At 39.9% G+C, this 22872-nt stretch overlaps 1 protein-coding gene across 14 annotated transcripts in view; it reads left to right on the top strand.

The window, feature by feature from the left end:
• The window catches only part of LOC144984513 (plectin-like), a 161602-nt gene that overhangs the window by 44232 nt on the left and 94498 nt on the right, over nucleotides 1-22872 (top strand). For 2 of the 14 annotated variants that reach the window (XM_078933234.1, XM_078933230.1), the window contains exon 1: nucleotides 15283-15719. The exons of 11 other annotated variants lie outside the window; for them this stretch is intronic. In XM_078933234.1, the coding sequence (XP_078789360.1) occupies nucleotides 15674-15719 (46 nt within the window). In that variant the 5' untranslated portion in view covers nucleotides 15283-15673. Of the gene's footprint in view, nucleotides 1-15282; nucleotides 15720-22872 lie in introns of those variants that run through there. One more of the 14 variants, XM_078933221.1, reaches the window with a different exon arrangement.

The raw sequence follows: 22872 nt of genomic DNA, 5'->3' as shown, positions 1-22872 counted from the left end.
TTGCTAAAAATGCTAGCATTGCGATCAGCGTCATCAACTCTCTCAGAAAAACACATTTCTTAAAACGCTAATTATGCTAACTATTGCTCAAACAAAAGTGTTGTTTTCCCATACCGTGCAAAAACACAAAAATCGGCTATTCTCAGAGTTCGCCACAAAATTGCCGCCAAGCCGTAGGTCTTGTCGACATCCCATAATGATTTCAAAACTTCTTTGTGACATCCCCAACACGTGTGTTTTGCTTTCGTAACTGTGTCTTGAAGTAAATTTCTTTCGGCCCCATACACGATTTTCGGCTCATTTATTTTTTGGACGGGATCGCTCGAAGTGATGTCATCGTCTTCGGGGGGGTGACGTTGACTTTGTGGAAAATTCATTTTCAATTTATCCGAGGTGTGTGCACATTTTGGTGACTTTTCGAGCATGCGGCGGGGGTCACACATTTTCGCTGAAAGGCAGTGAAATCGTTCCAAGTGCGAAGACAGTATGGTCCTTGCAGTCAGTGATTTCAATATGATTACAGTTGAAGCACATTTGAGCTCATAGCGGTTAGAAAATTCTGTTTGGTTCTAACTCTGGGTTCTACCAGCTTTTTTCTTTCTTTATGCTAATCTAAACTCTGGTTTGTAAACCCCTATGTTTCTAACACTATTAGTTGATGTATAAACTAGCTGTAAAAATCTAAAAACAAGTGTGAACAGGAATGATCAGTTGACCTTGTTCTGGTAAAAACTCTGGCACCAGCTTTTAAACCAACTGGATGTAGAACAGAAACGCTTTAGGCCATTAACTCGCCTGATGTGAAACTCTGCATGAAATCTCAGCTTTGTGAACACTGCAAGCATATGTGAGGAGCTGTGTTCTGAGTTTGAGTCTCAAAGTTCAATTTGGGTAGAAAATTTGTTTTCCCTACAAAATATAACTTTGTGGAAAGCCATAGAAGGATTTTTTTTTCCCATCAAAGCTTCTGTGTCACACACATTGACTGGACTGAGCGACTCCTCCCCCTTCACATTCCAAACAGGAAGCATCCACTGGGTCCAGGAAGCCAAAATCCCATACACTTCTATTCAGAAATAAACGTCTGTTATTCAGTCATTATAATTATAATTTTGGGTTCTCTCTTCTTTAGCTTTTTTTCCTTTAGTCATTTCTCTTTTACTTGTGTTTGTTTTTGTGTATTTTATTGTGTGGGGCTTATTTAATTATTTTATTGCATGAATAGGGACTGGTGTTTTCTGTATTCTTGTTGTTTTTATGTACAGCACCTTAAACTATTTTTTACATGAAAGGTGCTATAGAAATAAAATTAATTTGAATTGTTCAAATAACTATTCTTGCACTAATATCTTTTTTTTTCAAGTTCTTGATCATCCTACTTTTTTCATGATATTTTTTTCTTCAGTGCAAGTTACTCGAGTTATAAACTGCTCAATCAGATGCCTGGTGAACACTCAAAATATGATTGATAGATATTCCAGAGCCTGCTTTCAAGTGGTTGCCATAGAAAAATTGGATGAATACAAATTATCCCCCTACAGGTTCTCCCAACCCTTACATTTAGCCCTCCAAACAGCAAGTTATGGAAGTGTCTTCGTATTTGGACGTCACTCCCACTCGATGACGTAATGCAAGTAAACCACTTTCTATGAATGACATCTCACTAACTTGGTCCAGTTCTCAGATACAGTCAAAGGTTCCACATCAACATGTGTACATTGAGTTTATGAATTTCTAAAGTAGATGTAGAAATGCAACAAAACAAAGCACATTATGATTTTTACACCCAGACGATGATTTTACAGTTTATTTCAAACACAAGCACAACATTGTAGACTGTTTTTTTTTTGTTTTCTGTTTGTAAACACATTTATTTCAGTATAGGCTTTGTTACAAGTTAGGTTAAGAAAAGTTTCTTTAGTAAAATATTACGGAATGCCCACAGACCCCAATAGCCTGTTTTTTTAAAAAGAAACAAAATAAAAGCCAGTAGACTACATCCACTGCCCCAGAATATGAATAGTTTTTAAAAACTATTCTACTGTACTTTATCGTTACACAACTTTTGACCTTAATGATTGATCCAAAATATTGTCCCCCTCTGTCCCCGTCTGATGAAAATCATCTTTTTTGAGTACGTGTGGCCTTTTTCTTATGAAGGAGAACGTTGCTGCTGCAATGAAGCCTAAATTCTAATGTCATTCAAAGTAGACTAGTAGCCAACACATAAAGCAAAGTAGAATCCCGGCCGGACATTTTTTATGTTTTTATCAAAGTTCTTTTTGGTGTGTCATTTCATTAAGCAGGCTCTGGCACACACATTCATTTTGTCATTTTGCAGATTGTTCTAAAAGGGTTGACCTGGAACCAAAAATGTCACTTTTCACAGTTTTTTTTATCACTGAAGAGAAACTTTGGAGAATAGAGACTGTTAGTCGGTATCCTTTGTGCCCCCGCCCCGCTTGTGTTGAGCTCTTTTCTCAGGCAAGATAAAGCTTGCAGAATGGGGGGATTAAGGGTGGGGCTACTCAGCTCAGCACCAACGGCCACGCCCATGTAGAGGAGATTTTGGAAACAGAGGCTTCAGATGAACATGAAATATGGCCTTTTTAAGACATTTAGGTTGTTGGAATTTGGTTAAAAATTTCACAATTAAAACACAACAGGGAGCGTTTTTATTTTTAAAAAAGTCATAAATGTCATAAAATGAGCAAATCAAGCACAGAGTTTTGTAGTTCAGATGAATAATGTGATAAGCAACTAATAACTCTGTGATGACTCTACTAAAACTGCAGCAACATGTTACAAACCAAGACCATTAACCAACTAACCAACATCTTTCAGGGAAGTTTGTTGCTATTGTCATCATCATCACAGGCGTTCCATACAATGGCAGGTATGTTCTTGTCAGTTTAAGTTGTGATCAAAGCTGTAATAAACAGATCTATATAACATCTGTTTCACTAAGTAGAATGGATGGAATTGTCTCGTCTGTGAAGGGGAATTCTGGTGAGAGCAGACAAGAAGCTTTTGATTAGAAAGTAATATTATGCATGTTCAAAGTTGTCTTGATCTGTCTGGAAAACTGGAAAATCTCATCTTGACTGCCAGCAAAACTTCCTTCTCATAAAATAAGAATGGCTTTTTTATTCGTAACGATGTTTGAGTGAAAACTTGTGGGTTTGTCCTTGTATTACTCAGCCAGTCTTGTCACTTCCTGACACTGAATGACTATGAGTTTATTACTGGTCACTGGCATTCAGAGCAACTGGAGACAGTCAGTTTGACTGTCACCCCACAGGCCAGGAATGTCCCAGCAGGTCACCCCCCCACAGCTGACCATGGGAGGTATTTGCCCCACATTTGCGTGCACTGTCATAAGACGGCACGCTGAGTTCCTCACTGCAATTTCCGCACAGCCCTCATGGGACTGCAAGTGTTTCACAAGGTGCAAGTTATGAAAACACAGTTGGCAAATATCCCTGCAATCTCTTCTTTTAGGAGAAGCTAGTACCCAAAAGGGAGGAAAGCGTATGAGCAGCAGCACAAGCCTTCAGTGTTGACAGAGATGCAGTTCATTAAAACTACCATAAATGGCAGCACAGACTTCCCTGTTCACCAAAAAGGCCTCCACAAGCTGGACTTGCATAAAAGGTCTGATTTGTTTGATAGATAAAGATGCTGCAGGACTTCTTATGCTTTTGGTGTGACTGTTGCTGGTCTCTGAAGGGCGTGTCCCTCTCCACCTCTTAGGCCACAAGTCAAATGACAACCCTGGACAAACAAACAACAAAAACAATTGCCCTTTTGTTTGTTTTCCCATCTCAAAGTTGAATCTGTGGTAACTCTGGTTTTCCTGTAGTACCACTGCTGAACTTTGCTGGACTGGACTCAATGTGGTCAAAAATGACTTTGACTGGAGCAGTTAGGGTAGAATAAGCCATGATTGTAAAGTTTTGCTCCTGTCTTGCTAAGCTGTTACATTGATTTGTAGCAGAGCTGTCAAAGGTTGTTATGTAGAGGTTACGTGACCTACTAGCTTTGGCCCTAACATTCATGCCACAGTTCCACTTCTAAAGGCCAGGAAAGGTGGTCCCTCTGTGACTGCTCATGAACAACAGCTGTACTTTCAGAGAACAAAAGCCTTTCTATTGCAGGTGGTGCAAAATGTTGGTAGCTTCCACTAGGAGGCAGAAGACTGCCAGTAACAGAACCCAGACGGTCACATTAGTAGTTTCAGTTCAAGGAAAACTTTTGAGAAGAATTGAAAGAAGTCTATCAAAGGCATCCTGGCAGCACAGCTTTGGAGGCAGCAGCCAGAGTGGCACCATGAGCAGAAAGCTGCTGTCATACAGAGCAGAGACTGAAGGGTGTGGGGGCAGATGAAAAGAGGAAGATGCTTAAAAGAAGCTGAAATGGCAGTGTTATTCAAGGATATTAAAAAGCACATTATGACAGATCCCCCTGGCAGCTCTTTCTATTCTGTTGGCACCACTGATGTGGTCCATGTTTGGATTCCGTATCAGCAGCAGTTTCCTCAGAGGAGGTATCATATGTAAACTGAGACGGGAGCCATGTTGAGTCGATGGGTCTGAGGAATTCCTCCAATTAGAATGACTTCTCAAAACTGCAGCTGTGTTCAATCAGTTTGTCAGTATAAAAAGTGGTTTTATTTGAGAAAAGTATTAGTACAAAATCATTTTAATGTTTTAAATGTTTTAAATATCATTTAAATGTTTTAAATATCCAATAATTTAATATTAAACAAACCATTAGAGGAAGTGCAAAATAGACTATTACAATTATGGATTTATCTGTTTAGAAAATATCAACCCAATAGCTGATCTTGTAAACCCTTTTGTGGCCACAGCTATTTGTGATATTTGGCACTGGCATTTAGTCTTTGTTGTGGGAGGAGCTCTACTGCATTCTGCTTTGGAGACATGTAGAATTGAACACACAGTAAAAGGTTTTTAGCATTAGAAATGTGTTAACAATAATGACAAAATACCACAGAATTTTTGTTCGATTGAAAAATGGTGATCGTTTCTATTGCACTTTTCTACCTAATCCATCACAGTTACCTACTATGTCAGTGTCTTGCCAAAGGACAATCAGACATGTGGCTACAGGAGCTAGGCATCCAACTATCAACCTTTCAGCTGCTAGTAGGTAGCTCTCCCTCAGAGCTGCAGCCATGAGGTAGACATTCTGAGGTGGAGTCACTGGTGTTTCCGTCTTAAGCTGTGTACACAGCTCGGACATGTGGCATGCTCAACAAAAGTGCTAAACGTGGATTCTACAATGCACATTTACTTAGCCCATGTTGTTCACACCGGACAAGCAGGGAGGGGTTCCTTCTTCTTTTTCTACTGTTTACTAGGGCATATCCACCACCTACAGTTAGGTGCTTGGTGTGAAATAGCAAAGTGGTGCAAATCTTGCTTCAGGCTTTTTCTTTCACAGCTTTATTCCGATTTATGAAAGACTTGATGTCATAGAATTCCGACCGGGAACAAATTGCAATTATTAATGACTCCTCTGTGATAAATTTTCAAAGGGTTCGCACTTTTGTGAATGAAGAGGGACATCATCCATTTGTCACTACCAAATCAGAGTCCCTGGTTGGTCAAATTTAAACCTAGCCTAACTTACAACAGGTGTAAAATGGCCGTGTTTTGTATGTAGATGTAAAAACATTGGTAGAAGCCTGCGTAGCGACTGTGAATGTAAGAGTTTTGAAGCCAAACATGAACATACTTGCATTTCTGTTGACTTTTCATTGTTAAGTATTTGCTTGAACACACGTTGCAGAGGGCAATGTGAATGGACCCTTAGTCCTGTTTCAAAACCTCCATCTTTCTAAAGACAGAACTTGGCACCAAACCATTCAACACCAAGCAAAACTACAGCTCTACAGACTCTGTCTTAATTCAGTTCAGTTTTAAACTTCACAACCAATTCAATCTCAAAGTACTACAGAGAACAAACAAACAAAATAACATGCCAAACAGAGCGTAGCAGCTTAGATTTTTGTTATCTAATTCAGTCCAGATAATTCTAACAAAGTCAGATTATCTTTAATGACCACCAGATTACTTTGAAGGGTTTTGAGAGCAATCCCCAACAGAGCAAGTATTAGGCAAGGCAAGGCAAGGCAAGTTTATTTGTATAGCACAATTCGTACACAAAGTAATTCAAGGTGCTTCACAAAACAGAAAAATGCATTAAAATCACAATACATCATAGAAATAATCAACGTAAAATTTACTTTAAAAGAAAAGAAAAAATTTGAAAATTGATTTAAAAATAAAGGAAGGAAAGGAAAGAAAAGTGCAGATAGGACCTTTCAGTCATATACACGGCTAAACAGAAATGTTTTAAGTCTAGATTTGAACATGAACACAGAAGAGGCCTGTCTTACGCCTTCAGGGAGGCTGTTCCAGATTTTAGCTGCAGAATATTGAAACGCTGATTCCCCTTGTTTAGTTCTGACTCTGGGAATCAACAGGAGGCCGGCCCCTGAGGTCCTCAGAGTACGAGATGGTTCATATGGCACTAACATGTCAGAGATGTACTTTGGTGCTCGGCCATGGAGAGACTTGTACACAAGCAGAGCTGCTTTGAAGTCTATTCTTTGAGGTACAGGGAGCCAGTGCAAAGACATGAGCACAGGACTAATGTGATCATACTTCCTGGTTTTGGTCAGGACTCGAGCAGCAGCATTCTGGATGTACTGAAGCTGTTTTACAGCTCGTTTGGAGAGGCCGGTGAGCAGGCCGTTACAGTAGTCTAACCTACTGGAGACATATGCATGAATAAGTATCTCCAGGTCTGGTTTTGACACTATGTTTTTGATTTTGGCAATGTTTTTCAGATGGTAAAATGCCGCTGATGTTACTGACTTGATATGGCTGTTATAGTTCAGGTCAGAGTCCATGATTACCCCTAGGTTTCTGACTTGATTTGAGGGTTTAAGAGACAGAGAATGAAGGTAGCTACTGACTCTTTCTCTTTGTTTCTGTGGGCCAAAAATAATAACTTCAGTCTTGTTTGAGTTTAGCTGGAGAAAGTTGTTCTGCATCCACGCACTGATCTGTTGGAGGCAGTGGCTGAGTGAATCCACCGGCCCATATTCACCTGTTGTCAGTGACACATAGATCTGAGTATCATCTGCATAGTTGTGATAAGATATGTTATTACTGCGTATTAACTGCCCTAGTGGCAGCATGTAGAGGTTGAACAGAAGGGGTCCCAGGATCGATCCCTGGGGCACACCACAAGTCAAGGCCATGTAGTCTGAGACACAACTCCCAATTTCAACAAAATATTTCCTGTCTTCTAGATAAGACTTGAGCCAACTTAGGGCAGATCCAGAGATGCCAACCCAGTCTTGGAGTCTGTGCAAAAGGATCCCATGATCAACAGTATCAAAGGCAGCGCTCAGGTCTAGCAGGATTAAGACAGAGACTTTGCCATCATCAGTGTTCAGGCGGATGTCGTTGGTTACCTTGATAAGAGCAGTTTCTGTGCTATGATGGGGTCTAAAACCTGACTGGAAAACATCAAATGAATTATTTAATAAGAGAAAATCAGTGAGCTGTTGGTAGACAACTTTTTCAAGGACTTTTCCTAAAAATGGCAGATTAGAGATAAGTCTGTAATTATTCAGTACAGTGGGATCAAGACCGCTCTTCTTCAAGAGAGGTTTAATGACTGCAGTTTTTAAGGCCTCTGGAAATATTCCAGATTGAAGAGACATGTTAACTATTTGAGTAATTGATGGCAACACACTGTTCAAGACAGACTTTAGAAATCTAGTGGGTAACACATCAAGGCAGCATGTAGACAAGCTCAGACGGGTGATGGTCTCTTGGACAGTTTGGTCAGTGACAGGTACAAAGTGAGTCAGCTTAGAGTGAGTAGGTGGCCGTTCGATAGTTATATGTGTTGTGGAGTTGATGGCTTTTTTAATGCCCTGAACCTTGTCATTAAAAAATACAGCAAACTCATTACATTTAGGTGTGCAAACTAGTTCTATTGGTAGCTGGGTTGGAGGGTTAGTTAATCTATTTACTGTTGTGAACAGGACACGAGAGTTGCTGCTGCAACTTCCAATGATTTCAGAGAAGTACCTTTCCCTTGTTCTGTATAAGATCTGGTTGTAAGCGTACAAGGTGACAGAGAAGAAAAATCCGCCTAAGTGGAAGTCAAAGGAAGAAACCTCCAGCAGAAGCAGACTCACAAAGAACAAACATCTGCTATGACAGGGTTGGTTCTGAGAGAACAGAGAAGAGACACTCACGTTTCCTGGAACATCTTTCTAAGGACAAGCAGTCAGGTTATTGACTGCAGCAATTAGGGAATGTGACGCAGAGTTTATCATTTAATTCATAAATGTAAAACAAATCAAATGTACACCTACGCTTCCTCTTAAAGCTCACCAAGACCAACAGTACCAAGCACAATTGAGGTCTGATGACAAAAAATATCAACTTAAACAAAAATCTCTACTCATTACGTGGCTCAGTTGCATTTTTCCGTTTATTGCGTTTGTGAGTTTCCTGAGTCTTCATGATCCCTCTTTGCTCTTGTTATTTGTTTTAAAAGAAGCATAAAAGCTGATCCCTTCTTTCTCTGTCTGACTTTATTGATTTAGCACTGCCCCTAGTGGTCCATCATATCAACATCGGATGAAACAGTAGCTCCAAGATGTGATGATAATGCATCATCTCTGTGGAAAAGTCCTTGAGCTCAGCATGGGATTCCAGGATGAGAAGTTGGGCAAGCCCCTTGTTTCTCAGCAGCTGATGGTCACATCTAAATAAGGCTGAGATGACAACATCTCTCCAGTGATCAGCTTGTTCCAGCAGCCACAAACCAAAGCTGAGTTATAGCCCATTAATCACAGCGTGGGTGGGGGATCTCATGGGATTGCAGCCTTTTTTTGTGCTGCTCAGAGATTTTCTTTGAATTGATGGATTCCTTTGCTCCATTCTCCAGAGAAAAAGCTGCTTGTATGAAACTTTCTTTCTGTTACCACTCATCTGGTTCTCAGAACAGCTTCTTGCTTCTGTTTGTGTGAAAAAGTTATGTGGCCTCAATTTCTTCTCCTTCACTTCTCCTGTTATCCAAAGATAACATCATCACATCAGAAAATTGCTCACCCATGTGTTTGCAGCATAACTTTCCTCTTTGTTTTCCTTTTATCTCCCTTTTTATTCTTGCCAAACACTTTGGTTCACTCAGTTACGGAATTCAAACATTGCAATGTCCAATAATGAAGTAAAGCCGTGCTATCTGTTCTTAAACAATCCCATTGGCCTCACAATACCTGCAGTTGAACGGCCTCACTCTGTAATGCTCAGGCTGTTGGCTCGATTGTTTTTCAAAGACTAGCACACACTGCCTGTCTTAGTGGGGAGGCTGCTGTCCTGCTGACGGCTGCCCGCTGCCCCAACCTCTAAGCCGGTACATTGGGCTGCAGATTTGACTGGCTGGATGACCTCAGACAGAAGGAATGTTTGGTCTGCATGTCCACAGCAGGGCTACCAGCCTGCTTTAATCAGAGCACGGAAGCAGAACTGAACTGAAGGACTGTTCAACGGAACATTTCTGAATAAAGACACTGATTGTTAGTTGTTGGTCAATCATTAAAAAAACCTGGGAAAAAAAAATCATTTTTGATTCTGTTTGATTGCTGGTTGACAGTCATTGAGGGAAATCGGCTGTTTTGGACGATGCTGATTTCGTTTGTCAAAAAACAGTGTGAGGATTCAATTCACCAATTAATGATTTAAATTTTTACTAGCAGGAAAGACTAAAAAGCCTGGAAGACCTCTATTTCTTTTTTCCTAATTAGATCTTCAGTAGTAGTAGGTCCTGTGTTGGTCCTGGTGTGATCAAAATGTCATTGCTACCATAGCTGCAGACAAACAAACAAATCTGCTCTGGTGTTTAATGAAGATGAGCCGCCATACTTTATTTATTTATTAATTAGGTTATTTTATTTACACAATTAAACTAAAGTGGAAGGATAAGCCCCTACACATGGAAGATCTCATTTTCAAGAGGGTCGTTGATTTCAAGAAATCAAGCACAAACGACAGATTGTGTGTGGTCACACAACAGTCTATAGGCGTAATGCTCAGCCTTTCAAGTTTCATGCCAAAAAAAAAGAGGGAGGGGGGGTCTCACTGTGCTGGTCTCAAGCCCGGATAAATACAGAGGGTTGAGTCAGGACGGGCATCCAACGTTGAATCCAAATATGCAAATCAGAGGGATGGAGAGATTGGCTGTGGCACCCCTGAAAGGAAATTCTGAAAGGCAAAAGAAGATCTGTAGCAGTCTGACAATCTCTGGATAGCTGGGTCACAATCAAAGTTGAACTGCCATGATTTCTGACACAGCAGCTGCTTTTAGCGTTGTATAGCAACAATTTACTGATGCACTGTCCAGACTATGCAAATAAAAGCATTGAGATTTTGCTTTATGTGTTGGTTTCAGTAGGGTTTTTCTAAAGTTGTGTCCATAACCAAACCCATGGGCAGCAGTTTAGCTCAGGCGGTAGAGCAGGTCGTCCAACAACCGAAGGGTTGGGGGATTGATCCCCACTCCCCCCAGACAGCCGTCGCCCCCCCGAGCGCGGCCAGCCTGCAGCTCACCTCTCCCCCCAGGGGATGGGTCAAATGTGGAGAAAGAATTTACCCATTGTGGGATAAATAAAGTATCACTTATTATTATTAAGCTGCTCACAGCCAATGGGTCCATGCAGGAGAACAAGTGCAACTAGATTTATGTTTGGTAATGCATGTGAGATCACGTTCAGGTCCGTCCTAACCCACACAAAGTGCTAATTTTATAAGTGTTCCCATTTTTTGTGTGCAGGTTGTCTCTGTGGTCAGTGGTTGTCATGTTAAAGCCAATGTGGGACACAGTGGGCTGTCCAAGAGTGGGGGTTTACTGATCTATGGGAGACTGAATGCTACCTCCAGAGGATGCTTTTTACTACTTTGAAAAAGGCAGTTTGATGGCTATTTGGAATGGCTTTGCTGCACTTGATTCAGTACCTTTTCTTTTTCTTGTTCATTCCCAAGGAAAAGGCAGATGCATTTGCTTCCTCACCAGTTCAGGGACTTGGTAGGGACTTGGTTCAAAGTAAAACCTAATCAACAGTTAGGGTTTTAGTACACACACACTAACACAAATCTCTTCTTTGAAAATGTTTGTCAGGTTCATTCATAATTTGAAAAGCTGTTTACTTTTTATTTTTCTTTTTTTTTTAGTCAAATTAGTTTTTTGCCTGCTGTGTAAAATATAACTCTTACTGGTCAGAATATCCGATTATCTGTCTTTAGCTTTAGATGTCTTGACTGCATAAAAGCTGTTGAATCTGGATAACAAAACTTAACACATTCATAACTAGCATTGATTCAGGGATCCAGTCCTTAAACTCTGCTCTCGGCTAGAAGATGCTCCCAGCAGAAGGTGGTGTTTCAGCTTTGTGGGCTTCTTGCTTCAGCCTGTTGGCATTTGAACAGAAGCAGACATGTGGACGGTAAATAATTTGAAAGGCACAGCCTAAACAACTAACTTAGAATTCACTGAAAATATTAATGTTAAACACAGATTGGTTCAAAATATACAAAGAAATGCTTTTTTTTAAGCAGTAGGGAAACATTTAAACTGAAAAATGACTAAAACTCGATAAGAACTAAACTTAACTCCCTTTTTATGTATTTTTTAGGAATTGACCCTCAGTCTGACTGTGCAGATGAGTTCCCCCAGCTGCACGTCTGCAGTCTGTCTGGGAAATTGCTTCAACACAAGAAAACTGGTTTATGTCCTTTAAAATAAACATGATTCATGCTGCCAACTAAAAAGATACAGTTCATATTCTAATCCAATTAGAGCTGACAGGATAACATTACACCCACACAGTAGTTCTGCCTAACGGCTCTCATAAAAGATGCTATCAAAAATCACTTTGAGCTGTTGCAATTAGATTATTCTCCATTTAGATCTTTTAAACAAATGTGAGGAAACGGCAGTCTCTCTCCCATCTTTTTATTCTGCTCCTGACTCACCATGATCGGAACAAATGAAAACTCAGAAACACAATTTTGGACTTCATTTGCTTTTATATATGTCTTCCCTCATCAGAAAAATGCTACAAGAACATGTTAAGATCTGTTGTGTAGGACTAGGTGTGTTATTCCTCAGTATATATGGCAACAATAAGCCTCTAGGGAATGAACGGTGACGTGTGTTGGGTTTTCATGTGTGCGCCTTCCTCCTTCAGTGTTTCGCTTAGAGGCCCAGACGCCTCTGGAGGGTTCAGCAGTGAATCCCAGCGTCCCAGGTTCACGCCCTTCAGCCACCAGACATTTGGAGGTCCAGGGGAAGTCATTCCTCTTGATCCACGGCCGCTGACTCCTGTTTTCAGCAGCCTCGGAGCCTCACACTCCCATCTCCCCGAGTAGCCTGGATGTTGAGGTGGCCACAAACCCCCTGCAGCCTACTGGGTGTACCTTCACACTCTGCCTTGCTCTTTGGTGTCTGCTATGAGTTTGACGTACCTCGTAGGCCATCTCTACTGCACTATCCCAGGGACCGTGAGCTCCATGATGTCTGTGCGAGGATGACCACAGTACGAGGTCGGGTCACAGGTTGGTGGATGCAATCTCCAGTGGAAAACTGAGTTTTTTGCCCCAAACACAATTGTCATTGGAGTGGGTCTTTAGGGGAAAAAATGAGTTAAAATATTTAAAGAATAAAACTTTTTATATTTCTGACTTCTGCCTTTTTAATGCTGGAGTGCATAGGATTCACTAAAGAGCCTCACTGACACATACATGAATATTTCCATGACTCAAACGTTTGAGTTCATTGTGGTTTTACTTTCTTTAGAGAAACAAAAAGATTCCATCAAATAGCCCTTCACCTAAAGAATGTACTTTGGGGGCCCCTGTAAGATCAGCTCCACTGGTGCACTTTTGCTTTTGAAAATCTGAAGTGTACTTGTTTGCAGAAGTGCTCACAGACCGGATGCTTTAACTGCTTCAAACTGCTGCAGACTCAGACACACACATGCACTCATGATTACGTTTTCCTTGACTGGCAAGAACAGCCATTTTCTGGGTTTCCAAATGAGCATCCATCATTTCCTGTCATTATGTTCAGGAGACCATGCAGAGGCTGTGTCCAAAAATAGCACAGCAGCTTGTTGTTGTAGTTCAGACATTGATTGACTGAATTTGTCTGGATGCAGTCATTTAACAATTATTTGAGTGAAGCTGTTGTTGCCGAGCACAGAAACGTTTCTGATGTAGTTATAGACGTAAAAGCTTAAAGGATCCTAAGGACAAAAAAGGACGAACTCACAGCTGTTTTAAAGAGTCTGTGTGTGTAAAAGGGATTCAAATATTAGGAATTATTGATGGAATTGGTTGTTTTTTCTTTGTCTCCTGAGGGTAGGACATGTTGTGGATATTACCAGGAATGCCTCCTGCTTTAGATTCTTGGATATTCCATGGGTGCTCATATATAGAGAAATAACTACTGTCTTTATAGCATTTTTAGCATTCCTAAAGAAATGACAGAGCACAAATGTTCAGCTTTGTAATCGCAGTTGACAAAACAGCATTATTTCTTCATATATTGGAAATTCTCTAAACTTTCATTTCTTAAAGGCTTCAACCTCCTCTGAAAAAACCTGCTTTTAAGCATTTTAGCTTGTGGAATTGCTAACTGGTGTCTTTATGAGGTTGATGAATCTAAAAGGTTCATGTACGTTTGGTTGGTTTAAGAACAATACGATAAAAGACTGTGTAAAAGAAATATGACTACTGCTTGTTTGGTCAGATTCTCCACAGGGAATTAAAATAACAGTTTCGCATGAAATGGATTTTATAATGTTGATAAAAGTTTGTTTGTATTTGCTAAATAGTTTTTTTAACAGATCTATTCTATTGATTAAAGCATATTTACTATAAGTCTTTTACTTTTTACTTTCATAAACACAAATTATTTTTCTACTTGCATGTTTTTGAGTAACTTAATGTTTTTGAAGACCCATTCCAAATATGGTTTTGGGGTTTTTAACATCTTGAAGCCTTTTGGAGGATATGTAAAAAGAAAATAAGCTTACAATTGCATTTTTGAGTATTTGTTTATTAAAATCATTATGAATCAGGAGCAGACAAAACTATGCCGCTGGAAAAAAGCTGTCTGCTGAGTGTAGAACCTACCATGCTGAGCCACCAGCTCCCTGCTCCACTCCATTCTGATGCATCCTTGCAGACGAATAGATCCATGTACATCTTTGTTTTCCTCTTCCAATCTGGCATCTGGTTCCAAACTGTACGGCTGGACAGCTCCAATATTGCTCAAAATTTTTGTGTCCTAGCAGGACAGTGTGTAAACAAATAGATGTCGGGAAGTGGGGAAAGGCTTACTCCGCACCAACAGTCTCGGCCATAACTCAAAGGGGAATTTCTATTGAACTCCTGCTGCCCTGCAGAAACTATGTCCTAGAAAACGACACAGGTTTTAGGATTTAGGCTAAAGAATGGCATCCTCATAAACTAAATACCACTGGAAACACTTTTGCAATGGATCAAAAGATGATCAGAGTGGCTCTTTAACCCTTGTGCTATCCTAGGCACTTTAATGTTGGGGGTTAGGGTCATCTAGACCCACTAGACAGTGCTCTGAACCTTTTGTCTTCAATGATTTGTGATCTTCACTGGTGTCCATGGATTATATGAAATCTTTCCGCCTTTATCCACCTTTTTCATGGTAGGGAGAACACCCCAATGTAAGGGTGGGGTCATCTAAGATAGCACACGGGTTAAATATATATTGTTCCTTCAACACAAATGTTCATAAGTGATAAAAACAAAATTCTAAATCTTTTGCTTCTGTAGCACAGAAAACATTTTCTCTACTTAAATTATTCCTTATTCTTCTTAGTGAGCTTTGACTCTTACAGTCAGGGGTTTGCAGAGCTTTTTTACTGCATTTACTCATAAAAGAGCAGAATGGACACAATGTGGACACTCGGCTGAGGGGGGGGGGCACCATTACTCGTTTGCATGGTTGTGGTCAGCGTGGCAGCAGGTTCATGCTGGGAATCACTGTAGGGGTGTGGTGCTGGGGTATTGTTTGTGTGGAAGGGCGTGCATACTCACACAAACACACAAACATTATTCTTTCTCCCAGCAGGACTTGTGTGTTTGTGTGTGGGGGTGTGTGTGTGTGTGTGTGTGTCTGTGTAAGCTCTTTTATTTTGCTCCTCCCAAAGCCTGCAGATGGACTGGGATCCCCTGTGAGTCGAGCAGGTAAATGGTTGCTTCAGACAATAGCCAGGTTTATCTGAAAGAGGAGACAGAGAGAGACAAGGAGGGACCAGGGGGAGGAGCTTTGCTCCACACACATTGTGCGTGTCGGTGTGTGTGAGTGCGTGCACGTGGTGTATCGCAGGAACCAAAACAGAGGAGAGTCTCCGTCTGACGTCCTGCAGTGCAGTGCAGAGCAGAGCAGGAAAGTGACCAGACAGAGAGGAATCTGAACTTCTGAACTTTCAAAGCATCATTTCTGGCATCTTCAGAGGAGAGAAAGTCCCACTTTTCATAAATGTCATTAGTCTTCAAGAGGAGACCAACAAGCACAAATGGACGTCCCCAGATCTATCCAGAGTGAAATTACTTCTTTAAAAGGTATTTATAATTTTGTAAAGAAATTCCTGAAGGAGTGGATTAGTCGTTGAACATAAAGCAGTCGTCGTTTACTGAAACCACCATGGTGCACTGACAGAAAGCAGCATTTTGATGTGTTATTGTTGGTGTAAAGGAAGGGAGGGGTGTCTAATTCAGTTATTGTTGAAAAGCAGCAGAGCTTGTCAGACACTTTTACATCGTTTAACTCCGTTTCTGACTACGAGGTCTGAAGTAGCTGACACTGCAGGAAAACCAGAAAGTTCTGGAGAAGAGAAGAGGAGCCTGTGAGGATTTGACTGTCCTACATTGGAACCTCACATTTGCAAAGTAAACCAACCATGCAAAGCTGGAACACATTCATTATGTTCCCTAAATGGAGGGTCTGTGGCTCTCATTTGTTATACGGCTTCAGGAGATATCTGCATTTCACTCTCAATCATAAGTAAGCAGTAACAACGGTAAATTTGGGTTTGTTGGTGTACAAATGCTGGACATTTAGTGACACAGCTCTGAATGATGATGAACAATATCTACTAGTACATTATGGAAGAGGTTTGGTTACTAAGTTCAGGATATTTCTGAGGGTTTTATGTGGAAGGTAATTCTTGCGTATGAGCTGTGGGTGATGTCAATCAGTCAAAGAAGCAGCACTTACCAGACTGAGACTGAGTAAACATGTCATATAGAGAATTGGACTGAGTGTGATGTCACCCATAGAAAATGACTTACTTCCTTTCTCAACATCATTATTTCTGAAAGGAATATGTATGTACTGCTTTCAAAACCTAAACTTGCTATGTGAAGAATATTTTAAAACTGTTATAGTTCAATTATTGTCAATATCTAAAAGTTACATGTTATGAATGAATGAATGGATTAATGGTCACAAAAAGTAAACAAAATACATTTTTCTGAACATTGAAGTGGGACTTTGCAGCTAAACTTTGCAACATGCCATAGTTTTGACGTTTATGAAGAAGTAACAGTGATTTTAAAGACTTGTGTAAGACTACACTGCAAATTCCTAACTTTTCTAAACTTTCATAACATTGAAAGTGGTTACTGGTGATTGTTCCTCAGAGGGAAAGTGGCAAAATTCCTGCAAAAAAACTTATGGCTATGTTGTGAAAAATGATGTCACTGTTCTAAAGTAACACAGTTCATCCATTAGAGTGAACAAAAAAGTCAAGAATCCTCAAATACCTTTTTGATTAACCATGGTATTATCCTTAGATATTACTAACACATTTCACCCTTGGGGTCAAACTGACCCCAGAGATATTTGCCTCCAAAAAATGATTTACAAAAATTTGTTAACCAAGTTTTATTTGTTGAATACATAAATAATAAAATTTTATGCTTTTTATTTAGTTTTAGATTAATGCTGGCTGGGATAGGCTCCAGCAACCCCGTGACCCCAAAAGGGATTTAGTGAGTTGAAAATGGATGAACAGAGGAATTCATTAATTAATTAAATCATTTTTAGTCAAACGTTTTTAAAGTTAAATCGCAAAAGCTTTATTTTTTTAAATAATAACCCCTTAATAATGAAACAGATAAGTGACTTGACCTGTGACTTGACCTGCGCCACCATCAGGCCAAACGTTTAAATTAGAATTAATGTATTTTGGACATTTTTCATTCAAATCTTCTTAAATTTACTGACAACATTCATGACCACAAGAGTTTGAACCCTATTGGTTTTGGTGATGATATGCTGCAGCACCACCATCAGGTTAAACTTTCAGTTTTAGAGTTAGTGGATGTTGACTATGACTCTCACAGAATAAAGCATATTGGCTGATGTGGCTGACCCCCCCTTTCCTCTCATAAACATGTTAATTTACTTATTTTTATTTATCTTAAAAGCTGCCATCAGTAATTGAAACAATATTTAAGACTTTTGAATGTAATAAAAGCTTGAATTAAGTGGGACAGGCATCACTTTTTTTGTAACATATTTGTGGTCAGTCACTATAAAGTCTCACTCACCCTCCTCTTTTGTTGTCAAGGCTTGGGACCGGCAGTGGCAGAGTTTTTTTTTTCTTTTCTTAACTTTTTGAGAATATTGTTTCCCCCCACCAAATGTCACGTTAGCACCAAAAATGAAAATCGATGGTCCCTCAACTCACTTCAACAACAAGGTAGACGTGCTGCGAAGAGTCTGTCCCGCCAGACACAGTCAGCCAAGTTGAAGACAAAGTCATTGTTCGAGCTCTTCATTTAATCATCAATTGAAAATATTTTACTTGAGAGGATAGTTTTAGAGGGGAGCCATGTTTAGTAGGAAAGACTTGGATGTGATCAACTCACAAGCCTACATTGGATGCTTCATTTTGGCCGGAGTTCCCAAGTCATGTTGTTTCCCACATGCCCACACCACGAGAAATATCAAAGTTCTCGTGGGAATAGTTGTTTTCCCCACCCCCCTGTTATGTATCAACTCAAATTATACCATGGTCTAGGTGAATACTCGATTCTGATTGGTGATAAACCACAGTGATAACCGCACTGTGAAAAAAGAAGTTCCGGTCACCTAGCTTAAATGTTTTGTATCACCAGCTTCTTTAAAACAACCTTTTGCTTCATCATTTGGACAAAAAAAAAGCGGTAAGAGGGGAACTTTCTCTCTGAACTGATGCTTTATTCAACCCATCGGAAAGATCAGCATACATATATCGCAGAATCTTGACTGCAGCGGTGGTGCGGCGCGACGCGGACTATTTGTCACGTGGTGCGGTGCATCGCGCCGCACCACGTGACAAATAGTCCGCCATCAAATTAGGAAAAGTCCTGAAATATGAAGTTAAAAGAAAAAGGTTAACTATTATTTTTTGAATGACAAACATTGAATTGGGGTCAACTTGACCCCAAGGATAATAGGAGGATTAAGTAGACATTTGTCAACTTTGATTAAAAAAAAGGGAGCCCAGACCATTTCTCTCCTAACTGCGTTCAACAGTTTGTATTGGAGCTTGTGTTCTTCTATCACGCTCAGTCATTTGAATGCAAACCTACCTATCCCAGACCAAACATGTTATTCTTAAATTAAAAGGTATTTCCCACCAGCAGCCTCACTGAACAAACCAGTCTTTCTATGCTTGGACCCTCTTTAGCATAGTGCATGGGACGGCCGATCTTTTCTAATTGCATTCCCAAAATCACCAGGGAAAAAGACCATTACTAAAATAACTTGACATATGCAGGTAAATGAGTGTTTTTTTTTTTTTATATTTAAACATTTCTCTCATCGGTTTCCATCGTAGAAAACGGCTTTGACCTTGGTGTAGATTTTCCAAAAACATTACCTAAAAGAAAGATGTGAAGCTGCCCTAAAACATAACCAACTATGACTAATTATTGTTACAGGTTTTTGTTAATCACAAACATCTAAAGGCTGAAGCAAAAGCCCATCATTAAGCCGTTGATTAAAGTGTTCCAACTTGTTAGGAAAGAAAATACTCAGGAAAGTTCTCTATGAACGTGCTCTTGAAGTTTTACTAAATGAAAAGAAAAAAATTCAGTAATTAAATGTTTTGTCTATGTTACTCTCTCTTTTGTGTCTCAGAGGATATCTTTATGTGATGACGTTGCTGTTGCTGCCTGACTTGTTTCATTCTTTAGAAAGTGGGTGTGAGTTTTGACACCATCTCACTAGTTCAAGATCCTCCACTGGATCTCATGAGGGTGGAAAAGTCACACAGGGACTGTGGACCATACTCATGGCCAAAGCACCGCTGTGGATCCGACTCTTTAAACAGATTTATTTTAAATCTGTAACATCAGGATTTAGAGACACTAGTGCAACTCAAACAGAAGCACAGAACAGTGCGGGACCAGCTCTAGTTAGATTTGCTTTGTTTCAGAGGCAGATGAAACCCTGATATCACAAAATGTTATGCTTTTTATTTAGTTTTAGATTAATGCGGGCTGGGATAGGCTCCAGCAACCCCGTGACCCCAAAAGGGATTTAGTGAGTTTGGAAAATGGATGAACAGATGAATTAATTCTATAATTGAATCATTTTTAGTCAAAAGTTTTTAAAGTTAAAACACAAAAGCGTTATTTTTTTAAATAATAAAGTTTATGTCATATTTTATATACGTTTTAATGTATTACAACATCCTATTTGAAGGGATCCTTCCATGTGGAGGTTGTTTTGTCCACACAGTTTCAGGTTTATTTTTTAAATATCTTTCCTAATGTGTTCCATTCAGACTGAGACAGAGTTATTCAGCATTCTGGGAAAAATGCTCACATGCAGCCGCTCTTTTGTCTCCTCTGTTCCTGTCACGTAAAAGAATTTCCCTTGCATATTTCATTTCCACAACCGATTCAACCTTGATTGAATTTGCCCTCCTCCTGTCCCACCTGACTGTTTTTCTCTCTCCTGTTTTACAAAAGTTACCAGCTAGAGGGAAATTTGCACATTTTTTTACCTCGTCTGATGTAAATGTGCGTAAATTCAGGCTATAGTTGGGATGCTTTCCAGCATTCCTTGAGTGGTCTTCACACCACTCTGCCATTTTGACTTTGACAAAACCTTTGGTGGGAAGCACACGGGTGTTTTTAAAGATGCTGTCGCCAGGTTGTTTGCTGCGTTTTTCCTGCGTGGCTGAACATTCTCTGAAGTGACTCACCGTATGAACGATGAGAGCAGCAGATGACTAATCGTCTGGTTGAGTTAACACTTGTTTGCTGAAAACAGAAAACGCCGTCAGGAGGAGATGAATCTGTCCTCGTTTGACAGCAGTGAGAGGCAGAGCAGACCTCATCTTACAGAACAGCACCTTTTTACTGAGAGGTGGAAGTGTTCTGCAAACACCAGAACCTGCATGTTTGTCACGGATCTCATGCCTGTGGATTTAGTTTGTAAAGTGTCACGTTCCGTGTGCTTCACCTCCTGTGGCAGTGCAGTCCTGCAATTTAGCAACACTGACGTCTTATGAGCCTGAATCACATCCACAAATGTATTTTTGACACACACAAGGTATTTTGTGGTAAATGCACCTATTAAACTTTGGAGGAAGTCAGATTTTGAATATTAGCAAAAGGAATATGCTTGTTAAAATGAATCAGAGAATATTGTACTGTTGGGATTACTTTGGTTTAGCCACAAACAACAAACACCAAAATGTCAACGTAATTCTAGATTCCTATTTAGAACATTTGTACTTTATAGTTCTTAGTAAAGATAAGAGTGTTTTACTGAATTAAGAGTTTCTTTAGTCTGAAATTTACTTCCACATCCCCTTGGTGAATGAGCACATGTTTTCTTTAAAACTTGAAAAACTGTATCAGTTAGTAAACTTAGTGAGTGTGAGATCTGAAAAAAGCATCTTCATGATTGTAGGTTTTAGAAAAAAGGGGAAAAAAAGTGAAATCTGCAAGAATATCTTAAAAAATGCCGTCCTGTCTCATCCCCAACTTGTCCCATTTGAACTGTGACTTTTTTAAGGGTGGGCTGGTTGAGTGAGCTAGTTTACATCTCAGTATTTCATTTAGAACATGAGTTTATCTGGAGGATTAATGGAGTATTGTTGGTGCTGGAAACCTACCTGATCGTTTTTGTTGCTGGAGAAAGAAAATACTTCTATCACCAAAGTCTCCTCCAGAAAAGTCAAGCTCCTGTGGAATCTTTCAGAAATAAGGGTTTTATGATGCCACCTATATAACAATAAAAACATGTGGGCTTCTGGGATGGCACAATAGAATCCAGTCTGGATGTACATTGTTTTTCTCCTTCTTTTGGGAAAGTTGTATGAGCTTGGTCCAGTTGGTTGGTCTTTCTGCTTTGCCAGGATCTGTGGATACAAGACCAACCACAAAGCATTAGATTCTGATTGACCCTTACATTTGGATACAAAAAGCACTTCCATCCTTTTGGAACTCGACAGATGTTCACATTGAATGTTCCTGTTGGAAATCCTCTCATTTTGCTTTTTAATGCAGGCTGTGGTGCACAGGTCTCATGGGCCCAAGAATAAAGCACATCCATTTTTCACATCAAGGAGATAAATGTTGGAATGTTATGTTTGTTGGCATTTATGGATCAATTTATTTGGGTTTTATCAAAGGTGGAAAGAAACAAATCCTGGAATGGAGACAGAAAATGTGACTTTTCATTTTCATGTCCTCTTTTGATTTTTTAATGTTGTTTGTTTGGATATGAATATTTCTACTGTTAGGAAGATCTGATGTCATCAGTGTGACTTGTCTGGGCTGCAATTCTTAAATCAGACATAGCCAACATTTAGCCACAAAAGCAGTAGTTTTTTGTTTAAACTAATGGTAAATGGCGTATACTTATATAGCGCTTTTCTACCTACAAGGCCCAAAGTGCTTTACAGTCACAGACCCATTGATCCAGTCACACACACATTCACACACACATTCACACACACATTCACACACACATTCACACACACATTCACACACTGATGGCGGCTCCGCTGCTGAACACTGGCACCAACCTTCCACCAGAGGCAAGGTGGGGTTCAGTGTCTTGCCCAAGGACACATCAACTCATGGGCGTGCAAGACGGGAATCGAACCTACAATATTACGATCATGGGTCGACCGCCCTACCGCTGCACCACGGCCGCCCAAAGTAGTCTGCAGAAAAAAACATAAAAAATAAATCTTTTTTATGATGGAAGTTAAAGTTCATACGTATCGTTCTACGTATCAAATCGGTGGTTTGAAATGCAATGACTGTGTTTTTAGTTTGTTAAAGCTTTGTTCAGGCATGAGAAAAAAAAGAGCCTTTAGCTGCAGAGACTTGGAACACAATAGACTTTTAATGATCAAGCAGAACTTTTCGAAGACTTGTTTTGTTTGGGTTTCTTCATTCATAAAGGACTGATCACAGTTAATTCTGCTTGTAATAAATTCCAGATGAATGTAAAAGAGAATTCTTCCTATAAATTATCAGAGCTTTGTGGTTGTGATTGGCTGTCAGTGGTTAACGAGACCATTTTGCAGTCAAACAGTTAAGTCACGCTAAGATTGTCAGACTAGCATTGTTCAGTACTGAAATGTTTTCAGAGGAGATCCCTAATGTGCCATCCACACCAGGAACACTGACTAAACTTCTGGTGGGGTTAATGCACTACTGTGTGATAATGTTCTGTAAACACAATGTCTGCTCATAA

Source organism: Oryzias latipes, chromosome 16 (assembly GCF_053564925.1).
Source record: "Oryzias latipes strain Hd-rR chromosome 16, Olatipes_Hd-rR_3.1".
Lineage (NCBI taxonomy): Eukaryota > Metazoa > Chordata > Actinopteri > Beloniformes > Adrianichthyidae > Oryzias > Oryzias latipes.
This window is presented reverse-complemented; position numbering and strand designations above follow the sequence as displayed.